The sequence below is a fragment of the Centroberyx gerrardi genome, chromosome 6, assembly GCF_048128805.1.
Source record: "Centroberyx gerrardi isolate f3 chromosome 6, fCenGer3.hap1.cur.20231027, whole genome shotgun sequence".
Taxonomy (NCBI): domain Eukaryota; kingdom Metazoa; phylum Chordata; class Actinopteri; order Beryciformes; family Berycidae; genus Centroberyx; species Centroberyx gerrardi.
The window spans coordinates 12,525,077-12,547,139 of record NC_136002.1 but is presented as its reverse complement, the minus strand read 5'-3'; the positions used below and the strand labels follow the sequence as shown (position 1 = coordinate 12,547,139).

Here is a 22,063-nt window from a genome sequence, read left to right as displayed (position 1 = left end):
CCACTCCTTGACAGGGAGAGAGAAACAGCAGGTAAAGGAGGTTTAGGTGAAGACATGATGAGGGGGAGGGGGGGGGGGGGGGGGGCTCCAGAGTAAGAAAGAGAGACTGAGAGATGGAGACAGACAGGATGAGGGCAGAAATGACAAGACAGGAGTCATATGTCTGCTCCTCCATTGCTTTTCATTGCCTTCTTTCCCTAGCTCCTCATTCCTCCTGCTTTCATCTCACCACCCCTCCCTCAGCCCCCCTCTCTGTCCCTGGGATAACGATGGTGTGTGTGGAATGCCAATTCATTTGCCTGTACAGCCTCTCTCTCGCGTCAGCGCACATCAAATAAACTCAACACAAAGAACATTAGTGGAATGAGAGGATCCTTGAGATCCATGAGATCCTTGAGAATCCTGCATTGGCACTGCAATTCGTAGAAGAACATTTCAAGAACAAATGTAAGATTAGACGGTCAATTTACACAAAATAAGTAAAATCTCCTCATGCATGCATCCATGTATGGATTTCATCAGAGAGGTCCGAGTTTCAGGTTCCCTGCCTTGCACCTTCCATGTTATACAGTCACCTTCCAGTTCCCAGTTCCCAACTGGAATACACCTTCCTCTTAGTGTCAAGGTTTGAACTAACAGCTTGTTAGTCAGTCAGTCCATTTCTAGGCCATTCTGCTACCCTACAGTTATTTCACAACTTGTGGATATTTTATCAAAAACGGCGGTATCTCTCAAATTACTGGTTTCTAGGCCACTTTGCCCTTCCTGAGAGAGAGCAATATTAAAATTTTAAGCAGTCTGGATGTAGTCACATATGTTCTCAATAAGTTTCACTTGAAATACGACTTTTCTTAGAAACCCATTACTCAAATATAGGACTGTTTTACTCTAATGTTTCTAAATGTAAAATTAAAATTTTTACAGCCTGAAAATCTGTGTAAATTTTAGGATTAGTGGCTACATCCTGTGTTGCCTTCTGAACAGCAAGAAACAATAAATTTCAGTGACAAAAAATGCCTTCAATCCATTAAACCATTATGTAAATGAAGCCAGTGGTGGGGAGACAGTGTTTCTCGGGGGGCATCATAATGCAGTTGCAGATTGGCTCTTTAAAAAGTGTGACTTCTGCGACAGTTACATCTCCTCTGGCTGTGGTTCAAACAACCACCAAGGGCTGGAAACAAATGACTGAATCAGGATTAGACATGATTAAACTTGCTGAGCATACATTTCAATTGTACCGCAGTGTCAGTTAGGTATGCGTGTGTGGGTGCGTGTGTGTGTTGGTGGATGTTGGTATGACAACCCACTGTAAAATTCTTGTATAATTGTCAGCCTAAGTGATCACAGTTGTCATGCCAGTGAGGCTCTTTGGCAGAATATGCATTCGATCAACCAAGCACACACACACACACACACACATACACACACACACACACACACAAACACACTTCATCCTCATTAATTTTGGCACCATTTCTTCCAGTGAAACAGCGTTTACTGTCCTCCCCTTTGCCCTCTCTCCCTCTCCGTCCTCCTCTCCCCAGCCAGTGTCATGTCCGCCCTGGGCACAGCATGTGGCAGGCAGCTGGCATTAGGCTGACCTTCTCTTCACCATGCAGCTTGGCCAGTTAGAAACTGACTTCTCAGTCTACCGTGAACCACCTGGGGCAGGGACGCTCAGAGCCTGCCTGGGAGCCAGATACTACACTCTGAAAACCAAAAGCTCTCCATGGCACCAAAAAGGTTCTTTGGCTGTAATCAAGCTTTTTTGGCACTAGACAGAACCCTTTTGGTTTAACTTTGTGGTGCCATTTTATTTTTTTATTTATTTAACCAGATTAGTCCTGTAGAATCTCTTTTTCAACCTGGTCACGAAAGCAGCATCAGGGCTGACATGAATCCAGACAAACATCATACAACAAAGTATACAACAATATATAAACTGGAAAAAAGCTCATATAAGAAAATAACTAAATAAAATCTTCTGTTAAAGCTCTCCAAAGTTCACTAGATCAATATCAATCCAGCAGGTTCATGGGGAATTTTATTTCTTAAAATACCCAGTACTGATCAGATTACCCTTCATCTCAAAAGTGATGGAAAAGGTTGTATCAAGAAGTTTTGGAAAATAATGAATTTGAAAAATTTCAGTCTGGTTTCCTTCAGCAGCACCGGCACTGAAACAGCCATTTTCAAGGTTGTAAACGTGAACCTGATGAGTGCCGATGTGGGCGAGTGCTCTTTGTTAGTGCTGCTTGACCTGAGTGCTGCCTTTGACACTGTAGAGTCTACAGTATAGTATGGTCTACAGTGTAGACCATACTATCCTTCTTGACAGATTGACACAGTGGGTTGGTATTTTACAAATCGCCCTAGACTGGTTCTCTTCGTATTCGCCAGGTCGTTATCGTAAAATGTGTTCTCAATAACCTACCTGGTAAAATAAAGGAAAATGAAATGAATGAATGAATTTGACTGATAGGAAATTCCTTGTGTCTGTTGATGGCTATGTATCACAGGGCAGAATCAAGGACAGTTCACAGTCCTCATGTGAGCAGCATAGTATCTCCTTCCATTGTTATGCAGATGATACCCAGCTGTACCTCACAGTCAAGCTGAGTGAATTATATAAATTGGCCTATTTGCATAACTGCTTAGTGGATGTCAAGGTTTACAATTAAACTCAGATAAAACTGAAGTCCTTGTGATAGGCCCTGAGCTAGATTCCAGTCAAATTCAACCTGCCCTTGGTCCTCTAAATCTAAAAATATTAAATAAAATATTAAGCCTGCCTCCAAGAACTTAAGATGACTGGGCACTTGCTGTGTATAACTAAACCACTAGCAATGTTACCATTTTTCCGCCTTGGAGAAAGGATCGGTACGTACCCAGACCCAGACCCGGCCATTTCCTCCACCTGCATCTCTCGTCATGCTCGTCATACTTTTTCTTTTGCTTTTGAGAGGATTTTGGAGATAACCTGGGAGAGATCGTCCAGCTGAAATCTTTTTGAATATGCTGGAGAGTCTGGAGTGGCGATCTGAGGCTTTAGTGTCACATCCAGTGGTCCGCAGAGTGACTGATTGAGGTTGAGCTCAGCGGGAGTCAAACCATTTCTTAGGAGATGGTCAGTCCACGGATAAAGATCGGATTGCATTGGATGGTGACTTGACCAACGAGAATGAATGGGAAGCCCCAAGATTCATTGCAAGAACGACACATCACATCCGAGCAGCGCTGTAGTCTAAAGTACAGAGCCAGTTGAAACAGCTGGGAATATGAACAGCTGTGCATCTTAATTGATTGCGTGCAACGTGAAGCACTCAGGCAATCTCAAACTGTAAGGAAGCGTCTTTGTGCTTACTTTCATGAGAAGATCATTCTCTCCACAACAAGTTGGGGAAAACTTTCTCCACAAGGTCACAAGTATCGACTTGACATTCTTGGATTTGATATTTAGCTCGTGGGTTGCCATCTTTACTTTGGTGTAATGAAAACAGAACGCGGCTGGACCAAGAGAGAGCGGTTTGATGAATGGCTATAAAAGGCTGATAGTGTGGGTGTGTATGGAGCTGGGTGTGAGCCAAGGGAGACGCGGTATTAATGATAGTGGCTACAGTTATACTAGGAGGTCACCACAGTATCTATTGCAAATATTTGGACGAATGCATCGTAATTTTTACTCTTAGGGCACAAAAATAGTTCAGTCTACACCCATCCTTGGCCCATCTCTGCACATTCCCATCATTCACCTCCATCTCGGCCTTGTTTCACCTCTAAACGAGCCTCTCCATGTTTCTCAGGGCACATGGAGACACTGAGAACGTTATCAGTGGTGAATTAGGGGTACAATGCTCCAAGCTCTGTCTCTCTCTGTTTGCAGTGGTTTTATTTTCACTTTTGTCTTATGTAACACTGTATTTGCTGTGTGTATAGTGATGTGGACAAGAAAAGGAGAGCAAGAGCAAGTAAAAACACACACACACACAGACACACACACAGACACACACACACACACACTCACGCACACACACATACACACACACACACACACACACACAGACACAGTGTCCTCTGTTTGAGAGCTCTTCATGGGGGCAGAGGGAGGGATGTTTCTAGCTACTGGAGTGCATATACTGTATATACTGTACAGGAACAGTGTTTGTGTGTATGTGTATATGTGTGCATGCGTGCGTGTGTGTTGTCTTCCTCCCACTCTCATGCTAAATACTGAAACTGTAAAGTGGGTTTGATCCTCATCTGCCATGAGAAGTGGAGACTTTTTTACCAGCCACCCATATCTATATGGCCAAATACACACACACACACACACACACACACACACACCAGCTTGCTCTTAAGTACCTTAAAAGAACTGACTATAGTGTAATCAGTTATTTTTCTCCCAGCAGAGCTGTTTTTACCTTGCCTGTGTGAGAGTCCCTGCTGCAGATGTAAGGGGATGATAATACTTGCCACAGTAGGTTTGTCTGCTTAATAACAAAACAGGCTTAACTTGAGAGTACAATTCCCAGCCCAATGTGTATCTCTGAGTTAAAATTTGTCAGCAATTTCAACAACACAATGGGAAAAACAAGTGTGCATATAAAATTGCTGTTGACATAAAAAGTCGAATGACTTAATTCGAAGCTCAACTATCACTACTACACAAATACTAGAATAGAACAGAATAGAATAGACATTGATTCTTCTAGCATTGTTGTGTTTTCTGATCATGTTTGTTCATTCCATATTGTTTCTATTGTTGTGTGCTCACTGATGGAGAAATGCTCTGTGGGTAGTGTAGTACAGTGTAGAGTGGAGTCTACTCACCCAGTCCCAAACAAGATACTCTAAGTCCTGATTTGCCGAGGTTCCTGCAAAGACAGAGAAAAGGAATCGGATCAGACACATGTACACACACATACAGACACATAAACACATACAGACACCATAGCTAGGTTGGAATGAAAATGTACACACAGTATACGCATCCACACCCCATCAGACTATCCCAATACACACACACGCACACAAACACACACACACATACCTAAATACACAGAAAGAAGGAAGCAAATAGAGTTTGACACGGTGGCTCAGCCACCACTGTGGATGAAGCAGACTGACAGCTAGCCGGCATGACGTCGAGGAGCCTAACAGTCAAGTGAATAACAAGCAGGTCTTTTATTTTTACAAGGGGTGGATCTGGCCTTGCTTCAGATAATGACTTGACAGCTTGACAGCGCCTCTGTCTCCCTGATTTCTCCGCTACAGGAAACTGAATTTCACTTTCCCGGCGCTCCAAGTAGGTACTGTGATACTGTCAGCCCCCCGCCACGCCTTAACAGGTGTGTGTGTGTATCAGATCAAGAGAAAGCGACAGAGTAGAATAAAACGGTCGGCTGCCCTTTTAACAATAACAATCTATCATTGACAGAAAGATGGAGGGGGGGGGGGGGGGGGGGGCACACTGGTGAGAAAATAAGAAAAATCTGTATACATGTGGTAGCAAGGACTATTACTGCAAAAGAGTAAGAGAGAGAAGAGATTAAGTTATAACTCGCTCATCCAGGATGGTACTGCAGGAGGGAGTTGGATTTGATGTGCGTGTGCGCGTCCGTGTATGTGTGTGTGTGTGTGTGTGTGTGTACTAGATATTCAAGCCCGCTTATTGGCTTGCTAATGGCCTCATTATCCTTGTCATTAGCACCACACACACTGTCTGCTAAAAATGGGAGTTTTTGTGCACGTGTATGCATGTGTATCTGTATTTCTATCAGTCTGACTTCCTGCCCACCTTCCTCCTGCCTGTCTGTTTGCCTCTATGTTTTTCTAGTTTTACAAGTTTTCCACCCTCATGCAACATAATCAACATGCAAAATAATGGGATGCCAAGCAGTTATAGCATAGTCCTCTCCAAACATGCTAAAAATGATCTGCTTCAGATAGTAGTTGCAAATATATCTTAGTAATAGTTGAGATGAGTAGTGTTTGCCACATAGGATTACGCAATGGGTGCCAGAGCGTTAACAAAAAGGCTTCTCAAATCTTTTCATGTCTTAGATCCCCAAATAGATACACATTCATCCATGGACCCCATTTGATAAGATTTTGTCCTGGGGACCCTCACGTTGTTGCTGATTTAATGTTGAATTGTATAACTGTCTGGAGACTGGAGATAATAGTGGTGAGAGAGAGGCCTTTGATTGGAATTGTATTTCTTAGTCATTCTCAAATTTAGATCATTTCAAGTGAATTAAATTGTAGTGAAATTGAATTAATCCTCATTTTGCTGGAGACCCATCTGGAACCCCCTCAAGGACCCCTGAGGGTCCTGGAACCCCACAGTGCTGGTTTACACTAGCCTATTTGACAGTCAATCACTCTCTGTGATTGAAAGCTTATCTGACAATGTCTGAATTGTGCAGATGCAATTCAATATTAATACGTTCACTCACTGAGTTCTGCCATGCTGTCATTTGTCATTATAGTGCATGGCCAGTTAGCTTGGTAGATCAGTGTTTTACCCTCCTGTGATTGGCAGGAAGACATATGGACACATACTGTATCTCACATAGGGGCTGCCTAAAATACATTAGATTTGGTTTGAATGGAAATTTTTGTTGTCACATTTGCTGTATATGTAACAGTTTTGAGTGGCTCTCAGGGCGACATGAGCCATCGTCACGGGTGACATGCAAAAGGTCACTCAATTTGATTTACAGTGAATTTGTTTAAGCACGAGTGCCCTGATTTTTTTTGCTGTGACCTGTTGCATAACTTGAGTGCGTTTGCCTGTTTTGTGTGTGTGTATGAGAAAGAGAGAGAGAGACTGAGAATTTCTGACATGCTGTGACATTGCAGATAACAGAAGATGACAGAGTCTTACAGACATGTTTGAAGCATGTGAAATGTGAAAGCGGATGTTCTTCCCTGCTAAGAAAGTCTTGGCTTGGTCATACACACACACACACACACAGTACAAAAATACATAAGAACCACATCCAGTCAGAAGGCAGTTGTACCCCTGCTGTTGAATGGACAGAAACAGCAGTCCAGTTCATCATGCAGGGATGCTACTAGACTTAATACGACAGCAATAGAACAATTAATGTTGTCAAGAAATAGAAAATGGGTACAGAGTGTTGCCATGGCAAAGGCATAATTTCACTTTCACATTACAATGAAACATCACAGGTTGTCCTTTCTGTCTACTCCCATGCTATGGCTAGATTGGCAGAACCCTGCCATGTCCAATCAAGTTTGAGAAGTGGTGATTTTCCTGTCATGTCAGCTTCCTGTGAGAGTGTCCACTGGACTGACGGCTGACTGATGCCAGAGGACACACACACACACACACACACACACACACACACACACACACACACACTTTCAGCCAGACTTGTAAGTTTTGAGCAGGTGCAAAGCTAAAGCCGCTGCTCTAGTTCATGAGCTTGTAGGGCAGTAGAAGTGGCACAGCCCGCCTCTTGGAGGAGAGCTTTACAATCTGCATTGTCGGCACTTTTCTATTTGCTCGGGAACCTTATTTATAAAAAAAATCTCCAAAATTGATCTTAAAAATCTGCGCAGGTAGAAATGCACATCATCATTTTTATTTATAAACGTGCTAGCTTTATTTAACTTCATAAACTTCAGCTTGAATAAAAAAAAGAGAACTCTCTGCTCTAGACCACCTTCTGACACCTTGGAATAAGGTATAAAGCAGGCAATTCTAGATATATTATAAATATATAACAATTGATATCATACAAATTTAGACAACTCATTGAAAAGCAAGTAAAGCCTTAAATGTGTAAAATTAGATCATATCAGGATGCTTTGAATGCAGGGAACTAAAGATCATGTTTTCCTGTACTTGCCATGTGCCCTGGGGTTTAGAAAGACCACAAGCTCCCAGGTTCACTCCCTGCAACACCTAATGTTGTGTCCATCAAGTGTCCTTTAGCAAGACTTTGAGCGCCTAAAGCTATAGGGTCACTCACTGCAAGTCCCTCTGGAAAACGGTAAGCAGCTAAATACATAAATTGGAATTGACTGCTGGAAGGTACTGGGCATGCACAGCCTCATTCAGCGATAAACTCTATACATGAGTCTATACATTTTTATCCATGAAGCCTACGGCCTCCATAAGCCTCAGAGATAATTTTAGCATTAAAAACGCACGGCTGCTCTCGTTCGCAGGTTGAGATTTACAGCCCTGTGTATTGATTGAACGGTGCATCATTCACAGCTGTCATCAATTCTTCATCTTTAGCTCACCTGTCAAAATCGCTTAAGTTATTCAATGCTGACACGTGACCTCTGTATCCTTCAATATCAGAATGGCTAATTGGGCATAATGACCGTACCACCCTCAATCAGTCTTGGATGATGCATTAGACACTCGCTAACCTATAAAACACTGGACATTGCTGAAGGTGCTCTGGATCACCAGGTAATCTCAGAAAATGACAAAACGTACCGCAGCAAGGAGCACAAAGCCTGAGATGATCGTGTAGGCATGTTCATTTCAATGCGGTTTAGGCATTTTTCCACATACATGCATTATCACATTGACATCTTTCAATTCAGAATGTGTGAAATCCTATTTAGGATAAGCTATTTTTATATACCTTCATACTGTTCACATCCTTCCATATTTAGGTCCCTTATAATCAGCATATAAGCTTACCCGGGCAATTGAAAGTGGGATATGCTATGTATGTGTCAAATCAGAATACTTGATTGTCCCAAATATGATCAGAATATTAACATGCAATTAAAACACACTCAGTATGTACTAACTAAGTAGCTTGAAAACGTACTTTTAAATACAATATATAAAAAACAGTTATATCAAGTTATATCTTGTTGTATGTTGTATGTTCTGTTTTATGTAGACTCTTAATTGCCCACAGGAATGAATCAGAGTGTCAGTGTTTGTCTGTCTGTATTAGCCATGTGATGGACTGGCGATCTGTGCAGGGTGTCTCCACCTCCTGCCCCCCATGACTCGAAATAGGAATAAGCAGGCCAAAGAAAATGAATGAATGAATAAAAGTTAGGTGCAGCAGCTCGTTTCTCCCACAAATGAACAGAATCAAGGAAGATAGAAAAGGTCGAGAGTAAAGGTCTGCCTAGTCAGGGCAATCTTGAATTTGGAGCATGGAGGCTGGAGGCGCTGAGTCAGGCTGGATGCACCGGCGATTAATGATGATGTCGTCGTTCCCCAGCCACGACCATGAGTGATGATGATACAGGTGTGCTCTATTTCAGTGTTAAACAGAGAGGCTCGGCTGGGCCGGAGCCAGAGCGGAGCGGAGCAGGGAGATAGATCACCTAACCAAGCAAGAAACCACATACCGCGTGTGATGAGTGATTTGCCAAAGGTTTATTCATTTTGACAGTGAGTTTTTGTTGTAAAAGGAGTGATGGTGGTTCACTTTTGTGAGAGAGCAGTTTTTTATGTGTAAGTTGCCGCACACACGGCCATACAGCGCTATACAAACCCACTTCTGTAAGTGTGTGCCTGGCACACGCTGTCCCGTCTCTCCTGCACATTAATGAACCAAACAATAGGAATGAAAGGAATGGTTCCTCTCCTTGAACAAACTTCAAAGAGCAAACTCAAGGAGAGGAAACTTGGTAACATTTCAGTGTAGCTCCTCAATAACATGGATTCACTGCCTATTGTGTTGTAGGAGGGGACAGAAGGGGAAAGATGATAGAAGAGTAGGGTTAAAATTACCTAAAGAGTCGAGTATAGATGGATGTACTTTCTATTTTGCTATTTCTTTGTCACCTGCCCCTCTCTCTCTCTCTCTCTCTCTCTCTCTCTCTCACTCACACTCACACACACACACACACACAGAGAAGCAATAATTTAGTTTTCAGTAATAAAAGGACAAATAAGATTTCACATCAGCTTGGTTTGCCTGGATACTGCTGAGCCTCTCTCTCCCCTCATTCAGCTTTCAGAGGGCTATATTGCGAGATGGATAGAAGAGTGACGGATAATAGAAGAGATGGGAACTATGATGCAAAGAAGAAGAAAATACGATTTTTTCATCTCAGGCAGATGAAGTGAGAGAGCGATCTTCTCCCTCGTTTAATACCCCATTCAAACGGCTCTTGCTCCATCGCTATGCAAACATTCATAGACATCAACATAAATAACCAAACCCCCGTCACTGAACGCACACACACACACACACACGCTAATACAACCATCCTCTCCCATCAAATATTTATTGAAATATGACCCCCCCGCCCCCCCACAGCTCCTTTTCCAAACAGATCTACTATAACAAGCCTTCCCCATCAGTGAAGCTATTCATCTCCACATAAACATGTCTTCATTTGCCCGATGATGGACAGTAATGACTTTCTCTAATACCCACTATGGCACTATGGCGATATTATCCTCTCCCTTCATCTGCCAAAACACACACACTCTCTCTCTCTCACTCTCTCTCTCTCTCTCTCTCTCTCTCTCTCTCTCTCTCTCTCTCTCTCTCTTACATGTCACCAGTCATCACCACAGATCTGTCACTGAGTCGTCCTTTACCTCCGCCTCCCGGAGCTGAGAGAGCTGCTCTATATTCCTCAAAAAATACAAATTTAGGCTACACTACAGCTCTGCGTTTTAAACAAGAGATTAGTGTTTATTAGACAGCCGGGTGTAATTGGGCAAGAGGCACTGAGGCGCTCTAAATGTGGCAATATAGGCTTTAAGACTTGAGGTGGCAAATTGCCTTCTGCCTCTGAACGGCTCAATGTCAGTGTTCATCTGGTCACAGAATGAATGACTGGAATGCTCCTTGATGAAGGCTTTTTGCAATTTTGTCAACGAAGACTATGATGAGTAAATGTTCTGTCCCATGACGATGTTTGAAATCATTTCATTTCATTCTAGTATTGACAAAAATGTGAGGAAAAAAACAAGGCAGCAGCCATTTTTGAATGTAGAGTTGAATGTAGAGTTTAAAAAGAGAAAAATAGGAAAATATTTAAATGTTGCAAATGTAATCTACACTAAAAGAGATATTTTTTATTCTAAGGTCGAACTGTTGAAGTGGACGTATTTTCTTTGACTAATTAGTTTAGTTGGCTAAAATCATAGGCTTATTTCATGACTACATTTAAAGGCTATTTTGGTCAAAATACGAAGACGATGACTAAATTTAATAACGCTGCGAAAATAAACACTGCCAATGCATGTTAATGTTTGTGTGGATGCCCGTCCGAAGTATTAGATGCATTTTCAACTGTCGTTTGGCAACCGTTTTGAAAATGAAGACTATGTTTTTGTTACGAGGAAAAATATTTATGAATTTATGAGACACATGAGACTGTCTGACACACTTTGAAAAAACGGTGTGGGACAGTGAGAGAGAGTGAGAGAGAGAGAGAGAGGGGACCATGCCTAAGGCCACCTGAGCTCCAGATAAAGTAGGTTACAATGTTAATCACGCCAATTCAGGCAACATTAACACACTGTCTGTCTATGGCAACATCACTTCATGGAAACAGCAGCAGTTGCTAACTCTCTGTGTCTGCCCATCCCTCGCTTTCCCTCACCTATCGTTCAGCGTTCCCTTCATATCTCTCTCTCTCTCTGTCACTGTTTATATCTCTCTCCCTCTGTGTCGCCTGTCTCAGTCTCTATGTGAATCTTTCTCTCTCTTCATCTCCCCTTCTCCTCTCTGTCGCTCTTCCTCTACCCATCCTCTCTCTCTCCTCTTCTTCTTCTTTTCCTTACCCTCTTAGGTCCCCTGTTTGTTTCCTCCCTCCCGCTCTCCACACTCCACATCCGTCATGCTCAAGTAGTAAAGAGCTTCTAACCAAATATTGTATTGCTCAGATCCCTCTCTTATCTATCACACACGCTAGATTCTCTGTACTTCACAACAAATCAAACCCGGAGACCTATAAACCATCTCTTGTTGCAAGTTGATTTATCTTTCACTTTCTCTTCATATCGTTTTCTCTCTCTGTCGCCGTGTTTCTGTCTGTCTGTGTTTGTCTATTGCTGCCTGGCTGCCTCTCTCTGTCTCTCTCCCTTCCTCTCTTACTGCAGTTCAATTCAATTCAATTATTTGCATGACTGTTTATCAGAAACAATATTGCCAAAGCAATCAAATGTAAATTTTCAAAACCAACAAACAACATTCAAACTATAACTTAGTTGGTTTGAAATAATTTATTATACAATGGTCCATGATCATCGATATCTATAATAATGTGTAACAGTTCCAAAATTGAGAAACTGCAGTTATGCAAATCATTCAGAGCCAGTAAGTGTATATTGGATATTGCAGTAACCATTAAGTATGTGTGTCTCTTCCTGCATGTCTCTCTCTCTTCCTCTCTCTCTCACACAGACCAACACAGTCTTCCTTCCCTTCCTCTCTCTCTCTCTCTCTCTCTCTTCATACCTCTCACTTGCACTCCATCATCTTCCAAACATAAAAACCCACTCTCCAACTATTCCACCATTCAGATCCATCACCATCGATCAGGCAATCGACTTTGCTGGCCTCTCACGGTTCCTGATGTAAGCAGCAATCTGAACAGAGAGGAAAAATTCAGCCTCACTTGGCAAACTCTTGATGAAGAAACTTGGACTGCTTTCATGATTCAAGCTTCTTCATTTATTGTTCAGCAGCTGCTGCAGATTTTTTTCTTCTTCTCCTTCTTGCGATGCACTTCACACCACAAATCCACCCGGAGACCCACAAAACCTCTGCCATAGTCACTTCAGTCACAGAATCCACCAACTCCTCACCACATGTCTACTGCATTTGCGTCACCATAGGGAATAACTGGGCCAAGTCCTGCTAGAGTTCTGCTCATGTAATTGGGGTGCTGGGAGAGATGTGAACCTATGTACGACACTGCTAATGACTGAACTGTAGAGAAGAGAAGAGAGCGGCTTCTGATTGTGTATCCTCAATTAGTTTAATTAATCCTTAATTAGTGGAGAGAGAAGTTGAAAGAGAATTTCGTAATAATAATTACTGGTAATAATATCATATATTTATATACGATCTATAAATTGGTAGAGTAGCTGTAATGCGAATGATTTCACTCTTGAGAAAAGGACCATCTGGAGAGAGTTATCATGTTCTATGGACTAATTAATTCATATATCTCTCCATAATTAGTTGACAGAGTAATTGAGAGAGAGAGAGAGAGAGAGAGAGAGAGAGAGAGAGAGAGAGAGAGATAAATAGTTGCAATGATTGATTTGAAAAAAATAAAGGCCAAAATAGATCTGCTGCAGTATCAAGTCTGACAAACATTGTTTTTCCCCAAATCAATAAAAAAAATCTCTATGAAAAGTCAAAAAACATTCTGCAAATGATGCAAGCTATATTCTTCGTTCGAGACGGAGTGAGCAAAAAAATGAAAGGAATGGCTGAGGGGAAAAAGAAAGAAAACCAAACGTGTGAAAGAGGGTGAGCAAGCAAGATGTTGCTAAACTAGATCAGGGCACAAGAGATCAAATGGGGCTCCTGTTCAGGTGGGAAACTGGCAAAAGCAAGTTTGTATATGATGATTAATGATGTAGCGATTAGAATAAAGATGTAATTAAAACTAAGGGATGAAAAATGAGAGTGACTCACTTGTGCTCAGCTCCCCAAGTGAGAAAGAGAAAACAGCCATCTATCACGCCTTACACACCTTAAACACAGTATCCAGACAGCGAGACTAGATAGATGGATAGATAGATAGATAGATAGATAGATAGATAGATAGATAGATAGATAGAGAGATAGAGAGATCCAGGCAGAGGGAATAGAGCTAGATTATGGTGATGTATGGAGATGAGCTGAGACCCCCCCATCTCCCATCGCCACCTGTCTTTCACCTTTTCTTTCTGCAATTAGTGACCTCACCCTGACCTTTCTCTCACTCTGTTACACACACACACACACACACCTGTCTTTCCCCCCAGTGATCACTCCGCTCAATCGTTTATCTCTCGCCGTGCATGTCTCTCATTCCAATCAACTCAGCCCTCCATCCTCACTGTCACTTCCTCAATTCATTCGTGTCCCATCCTGTCACTGACTATCCATCATCATTCTTCCTTTCTCCTCCTCTCATTTCTCCCCCTTTCCTCCTTTTGCAAGAAATAAAAGATTAGGAGGGTAAGAAAGAAAGAAAATTGGAAGGAAGGAAGGAAGGAAGGAAGGAAGGAACAATGACAGAGGGGAAATTTTTCCTCCTTGCATCATCTCATGTGTTGCAGTGTCCAGCAGGCTGACCTGTGACCGACCCCAGATCGTGTTTTACCATGTCACCTTTTCCCCACTGTTTCCCAGAAACTGATCCCTGATCTGTTTTCCTATGGAACTTCAGTGACCCATGTATTATCCACCAGGGTAGAACAGCATTTTACAAATAGACAATATCATTCTCTTTGGGTCTACTGGAAAAAAAACAATGCAATCTGTGTGTGCGTGTGAGTGTATGTGAATGTGCGCATGCATTCATTCAGGCATGCATGCATAAATACATCTGTGCCTGTGGTGGATGCACATGCTCACCTACATACATGCATTTGCCCCTGCTGGCATGTTATGTCTGTGTGTGTCCGTACCTCTGTATGTCCGCATCACCCAAACTGTCTCTTTGAGCTGAGTAGCAATCTCAGCAATAGGGCTATTACACACCTATCAAAGCCTGAGCATAGAGGGAAGAGAGAGGGGGGGCGGGGGGTGCAGCTCTCAAAGCCTACATCCAGCCAAAGTAATACAGCAGCCGGTGTATGGGAGTAATATAAAAGCTGTCACCAGGCAAGTGAGTCGAGATAACGCCGCCAATGGGACCAATAGGCAGCAAGCATTCAGCCAATCACTCTTTTGACACCTTCACACTTACACAGTTGCAGCTGCAATATATACTGTGAGGAGAGTGGTAAGTGTTGGTGCCTGTGTGTGTGTGTGTGTGTGTGTGTGTGTGTGTGTGTGTGTGTGTGTGTGTATGTGTATGTTCTTGTGCATGTGTGCCTGTGTGTGTGTGTGTGTTGGTTGTGGGGGGCATTGGATCATATAAAGATTTATACACATACATTTATACACATACCCTATGAAGCTATAGGATAGTGAATGACTGTATGAAATATATGTAGAGATGAAATGAGTTGAATATGTACACTATGTATTATGTATACTATGTATGTACATAACAATGACCTTCCTTTAGCCTTATCGCTCAAGAAGAAGAGAGCTTAACGCCTACTGCTGTTGCCATGAAACAAATAGAGCCTCACGACAGACACAGAGCGTGATGCAGTGATGTAGAGAATATGACGCTCTCGTTCGATTCAGTATAACCTCTTCATGGTACACTTGGCCGATGCACTATTGGACACTCAACACACTTCCCTCTGCAGGCATGTGATGCTTCACAACCCACACAGCTATAGAATATTCTCAGCTGAATGTAGCGATGTAAAGTGATGTGTGAAGTTTACTGTCCATAGCTTGACCTCCACTGTCCTTTTGCAGTATGTGAGGATCTGCTTTACTTGGCCCATGTCTGTCTGTAATTTGTCGATATTTACAGTACTGCAAAAGTCTTAGGCACCCTATATTTTTTTATATACATTTTGTCTTAGATGTTTATTTATTCGTCTTCTGCATTAGTGTGTCAGTAGACTCCTCTTTGTAGTATTTGTGTTTTTATATTTAGAAACTTTTTATTTCATTATTTTTGAAAGCATCTTCGCTTTACAGATTTTTTTTTACATGACTTTTGCACAGTACTGTACCTCTACACCAAAGTAACCCGGACAAATTTATTGCACTTGGTGATTATGGTGATTTTGTTTCTAGATACTCAATACATTTGCTAGGGGGCTCTGGGTCTTGTGACTTGGTGTCAAGCTTGGGTACATGAGACTAATAGTCTCATGTACCCAAAGTCTATATATGGGACAATAACAACAAAACCAACAATTCAACCCCCACAGCAAAACATGCCATTGGGACCCATAATGGATCATTATGTACTCACTTCCACCCCTAAAGTTCACAAAGATTAAGATTGCTGTCCCAGTTGTCCCATGGCTGTGAAAACATATACCACTGATGTTCCTCCCGGGCAAATTAGCTTCCACATTTTCCCTAAATCAGATACTCAAAATGCAAATAACCTGCAATTAGCTTCAGGCTCACAGAGACATGCTAGGCACATGCGATGGTGGTCTGGCATGTACACACACACACAAATACAGATGCTACAATCATGAGGGGAAAGGTGCTATTCAGAGACTGAGTGGGCGTTTAAACACGTGTCAAGTATCACTCATACACAGTCATGCATGTGCGTACCAGTGTGTACCATTACTTGTGTGTACCTGTCACATGCACAGTTGAACACAAACAGATGGACACGCACAAGAAAGCGCGACCCCTCGTGCACTTCCGGTGACTTGGAGTGCTTGCGGGGGTGAAAATATTCTGACGTTTCAGGCCTGAATCACTCTGCCAACATCACAGCACTGTTTGTTCTCAAGTGGCCTTGCTGTTCAACAACAAAGCCTGACTGGTTTCCAGAGCTATGCAAACCCAGTACATCTGAAAAAAGACAAAAATTTCCATTCACAAGCCAAGAACCATAATACTAATACAAAACAGGCAGGAAGGCAGATAATGCATTCACCTCTCCTTCTCCCATTCTATTGTCTTTTTATGTTTCCTTACACTCTTTCCTTGTGGCTATTTCTGTTAAACCAAGCTAGTATCAATCATCCTACAACAATGCCCCACCTGGCTCATACACACACACACACACACACACACACACACATAAATCAATTTCCCTTCAATTTTCAGAGAGGCCGATGGGGACGCTAAGCATTTTCAACAATGGCCAAACAGTCCACTTGAGGGGCTTTCTGCAGATGATTAAGATTGTGTTGTGGGGATTGGCAACAACTTCAAGTGCAAACTAAGGACAGACTCTGAAACGAACACTGATGAAGGCTAAGTGATGAAAGACATCACTTTCTTTCTGACCAGTGTGCTTTAAAAGAACTGAAACCTATTGTCTGTGGATGCAGACAGTCCTTTTGTTTCTTGTGTTGAACTTGCAGATGTGGCACACACAGAAAACACTGGCAGTGCTAGAATGATTGGATTGAATTGAATACACATTGAATAAGGAAATGTTTTGGGGGGAACTTTGAGGGAAGTCTCTGAGCAATGAATGTGGCACTAACTTGAGAAAGCCTGGTCCTTCATTTTCTTCTGAACTTAACTGCTGGTTAATATTGTAAGATACCAGCACCAAGCGGCCGGGATCAATCTACATGGCCGTGTGTACTCTACAAAGCGCTGCTTCGGCACATTATGACATCGTTTGGTGTTCTTTATTTGATAAAAAAAAATCAATGTGTTCTTCATTGCATATAAGAACAGCTAGCTTTGGTTTAATTTCCCCAAACTCCAACTGGGCCTAGCTGACTCAGAGCCTAGCGGCAAAACAGAACAAATACAAAATGAGATTCTTAGAAGTTTCCAGATTCTCCTTCAGTGATGACTGCACCCACGCACAGGAGTACATACACACACACACACAAAGCTTGAAGGGCTTAGAGTTGGTAATGCAATCTTGTATTAAGCGTTACGAGAAGCTGCACCATAATCCTGATTATGTTGAAAGTGGCCTGTTGGCTTGTCTGCTGCCAAAATGGGCTTACTTCCCAGTAAAAGAAAAAGATAGCTAGATGGCTACAGTGCATCCTAAGATGAACTCTAAAGTCTTGGTTGGAGGAGGAATGATGCAGAGAGTCGCTGATCCGTAAACCCCTTCTCTCCCTCTTCCAATCTTCTTCTGTTCTCATCTGAATGACGGCCACTGACATATGGTAATAATGTTGAGAGTGGATTTCCCCTTTAAATAATGCAAATCAAGGTGCATAAATAATCTATGTGCCCATTAACAATCATACAGTCAAAGACAGAATTAAGCAGACAGAAGACACAAGTGAACCCCTCAGATGAAGAAATCATCTGGAATTTGCATATTGTAAATCGGTTAGTTTAAAGAGACGATGCACGAGTGATGGATGCATGATTTGTATAATGGCAGCACCAGAGGCATTGAGGACCGCTGTTCTCAGGCTGTAAGAGGTATGGCTGTCTGATGTTGGAGTGACTGTCTGGCCTTGAACCCACAAATCCTGTGTTTGCAAGTCCTTCTCACCAACATCACAAGGCAAACAACCACTAATGTAAAGAAAATGTATTTTGTCAGAGAAGCATTAACTTATGCTGTTTTTCAGTTGAGGCCCCAGTTGAGGGTGCCCTTGTTCGTTGTAGCTTGATGACATCACAAATCAATGTCTACACGCATGACGCAAATGTGGATTTAGACAAAAATACACACACACACACACACACACACAGTTGTTCATGCTTGCAAATATCGCTTGAACTGGCCAAGAACATGAATGCATGTGTTTTAGTTTCAGATGGGTTTTCCCTATACAGTAGGTCTTGGGTAACAGAGAGGTTTGTTCGTCTGACAAACTGACTCCTTTCCTCTGGTTGATGACACATATCTTATATCCATCTGTGACTCTGTGTGTGTGCGTGTGTGTGTGTGTGTGTGTGTGTGTGTGTGTGTGTGTGTGTACTGACTAAGTTGTTTCCTCCTGTTTATGCCTGGATGGAGAGTGCCTGAGTCAGCTATGTCAACCATGGCTGCTCACCGGCTAGGGAACCGTGTGTGTGTGTGTGTGTGTGTATGGGTGTGTGTGTGTGTGTGTGTGTGTGTGTGTGTGTGACAGTGCTGGCCTGCATTTATGTACTGTAGGTGTGGATGTGTGCATACTTTAAGTGTTAGCGTGTATGCCTGTGGTGTTGATTTTATGGCCTTGCAGTTTACAGTATGGATTTAAAGCACTATTCAGACTTGATTGCAGGGGGAGGTCCTGTAATGCCATTTTTACACGCTATGTGTGTAATTCCAAAGGCCTGTTTGTATGGGATAGAGCTTGTAGCCTCGATGGAAAATGTCCTGATCTGCACTTCCGCTTATATGCACGCACTGGTCACACAATCTGCTGGCTGACAAAAACATAACAGTGTTTCATTACATGCCAGACTAGTTTGCTTTTAACAGTTGAGTTTGCTGAAAACCAGTAGGTCATTTGTTCTGGATTTAGACTGGATTAAAACTACTGGAGCCAATGGTAATAACTACAATCACCAGACTCAGTAAAACTAATCCAGTTTAAATAAGGCTTAACATGTATTTCTGCTTGTAGTTCCGAGCAACCGCCTGAGGAAAACACCAAACACACTGAGAAAGGCTGTGATGAAAACATACTTAATATGTAAAAAAAAAAAATCCTACATGGATATACTCACAGGCACATCCTGATTCACATAGATGCACTCACTCAAACACATACACACCCAAAAAATGGATCGAATATTGAAGCACACTGTATGAATATAGACAATATATTCATATATAAATGCAAACTTACACAGTGGACAAACACACAGTCAGATGCCGAAGTTACAAGGACCGCTAGCAGGGAGCGGAGGCACGGCATGAATACAGACAGATTGCGAGTGCAGCCGTTTACAGTGCTGACTTTGCTTTATGCATGATTAAAACCTACAAATTAGGGAGAGAGAGAGAGAGAGAGAGAGAGAGAGACAGAGAGAGAGAGAGAGGCAGGCCAGGCCAACAGTACTGAGATAGAACTCAGCAGAATTTTCTGTCTGAAGTCCAGAAGTCTCTCTGCTGATGCCACCTGAGTGTTTCTGTTCTTCATGTCGGGTCGTGACGGGGAACACAAGGCTCATTTGTCCTCTGTCTCTGTTCTGGGCCGCGCTGCTGCGCTGTAGGCTCCGAGCGTCCAGAGACCCAGCCAGGAACAGAAGGCGGTGGACCAACTGACACAGCAGCACAGCAGGTAAGGACAGACCACATGCAAACATACACACATATGCACGCAGACTCTGTGCGTGTGTGTGTGCGTGTGTGTGTGTGTGTGTGTGTGTGTATGTGCGCTGCAGGAGCACAACAGTGGGGACAGCGGTAGGTAAGAAAAGTGGGCTTGTGAGCAGAAGTCAATGCAGAATCAATGCAAGTGGGGAAAGTAAATGAGTGACGCTCTCCCCTCCTTCATTAACTACTGCCCAGGAGCCCTTGAGCAAAGCACATAACTCCCAAATTGCTCCAGTGGAGCTGCCCAGTAGCAAACAGCAGAAGACTGGTTGCAGACTGGGCAGCCTCTAGGTATGAATGTGTGAAACTGTGTGAATGTGAAGCAGGGCGACGCTGGAAAAGAGCGTGTGCGCTCAGTCGACTTTCCCTGGAAGAATAAAGGTTAAAAAAAGGACAAAGACGCTGTGGCTTATCTTCAGTGTGTCTATTTATTCTACTTTACCCAATTTACCCACAGGGATCTTTACAGTTTCATTTAATCTTACAGTAATTTAGATACAGCATGTCTGTACCATACAGGTTTACCCCTACAACTGTATCTACCTTATTGACTATAGATATAGAACAGAGACATGAACAGTTAATTAACAAGAGCTCCTCAGGATGAGAGAGAGGGTTGTGATGCTGTTAATGGCTCTGTCCTTCAACATGATGTTCAGCTAATCCTAATCCATTAAACACACCAATTTAGGCTTAATCAATAAAAAAAGACTAATGCACCGACAGAGTCACAATCACACACAAACACATTCAGGCTTGAACACATACAAATGTATAAACACAACCATATAGAGAGAAATGCAGACACACAGAAGCCATGCATACAGGCGCAAGCATACACACACACACACACACACACACACACACACACACACACACATACAATGCAATATACAGTAGTTTGGAACAATGAGGTTGTGAGTAAAGTTAACAGCAAATGATTGCCATAAAGTCTCTATCAAACATTCATTAGGTTATATTGTTGTTCTTGTTCTTGCACCACATTTTGCTTTTGCTACAATGAATAGTCTTATATAATACATCTGCTGTGCCTGATGTATGGTCACAATGGTACACACACACACTCATTCAGTATACACACAAACACTTTCACATACAGTACTATACAATCACGCTGTAGTGTTTTTATCATCACAATACGTATTCTTTGCTTAAATTAATTTTAATTGTAAATGTTTTGCCACAATAATACACACACACACACACACACACACACACACACACACACATACACACATGCAATATACTGTATTCTATTAGCTTGTTTACATCATCCCATGCATCTGCTCTGCTGAAATGAGAATTTCAGCCCAACATACTGCCATAATAAAGTGAAACTGCAGCCTCTATAGGCAATACTTGATCGCACTATTAAAGATCTTCTGGGATCCAGAGTAATTTCAACAGATTTGCACATTGGAAAGCTAAGGTAGATAATTCATATTGCTGCTATTTGATTCGGTTGCTATATTCTTGATAGAAAAAACAGTAGGTATTCTTCTTAACCTTTTGTTTTAGCTGCAGTACTGAGCAGATGCTTGGAGGAGGCAGAAGCTAACTCTCACTGTAGCTATTGCTCTAAAAAAATCATTTACTGTTTTCAACACTGTTTCAGCAACCGTCTTTGCTCGGAAAGCACAAGATGTGCTGTTTTCCACTGAAAACCAGGAAAAAACACTCATAAAATATCATAAGAATATTTAGAATTGCTTGGTGCATAGAGTAGATCCCTCCATTCCACAGAGGTCGGTGTGTATTATAGTGACTGAGTCTGATACAATTAAACCACCTGACATTACATCCCATTCAAATAGTCTAATCTATGCAGCCTACTGTAGCGGTCCTGGAGGGGAACAATGCTGTTCTGATGGCTATTCAACAGTGAGACCACGCTTGTTATTAATTATTAAAACAGACGAGCATTCCACTTTTCTACTGGGTCATGGCCAGCACATCAGAGAGGAAGTTTCAAACTAGTGCATCATTATATTAATAGACAAGGAATCCACCAGGAATGTTGTAATGCAGCGCTAAGTTATTAGCATTCAATAATTGA

General features: G+C 42.2%; 1 protein-coding gene across 4 annotated transcripts in view; it reads right to left on the bottom strand.

The window, feature by feature from the left end:
• Positions 1 to 22,063, bottom strand: part of kcnab1a (potassium voltage-gated channel subfamily A regulatory beta subunit 1a) — a 121,323-nt gene that overhangs the window by 29,336 nt on the left and 69,924 nt on the right. For all 4 annotated transcript variants that reach the window (XM_071898695.2, XM_071898615.1, XM_071898751.1 and 1 more), the window contains exon 2: positions 4,837 to 4,880. In XM_071898695.2, coding sequence (XP_071754796.1) covers positions 4,837 to 4,880 — 44 coding nt within the window. The remainder of the gene's footprint in view (positions 1 to 4,836; positions 4,881 to 22,063) is intronic.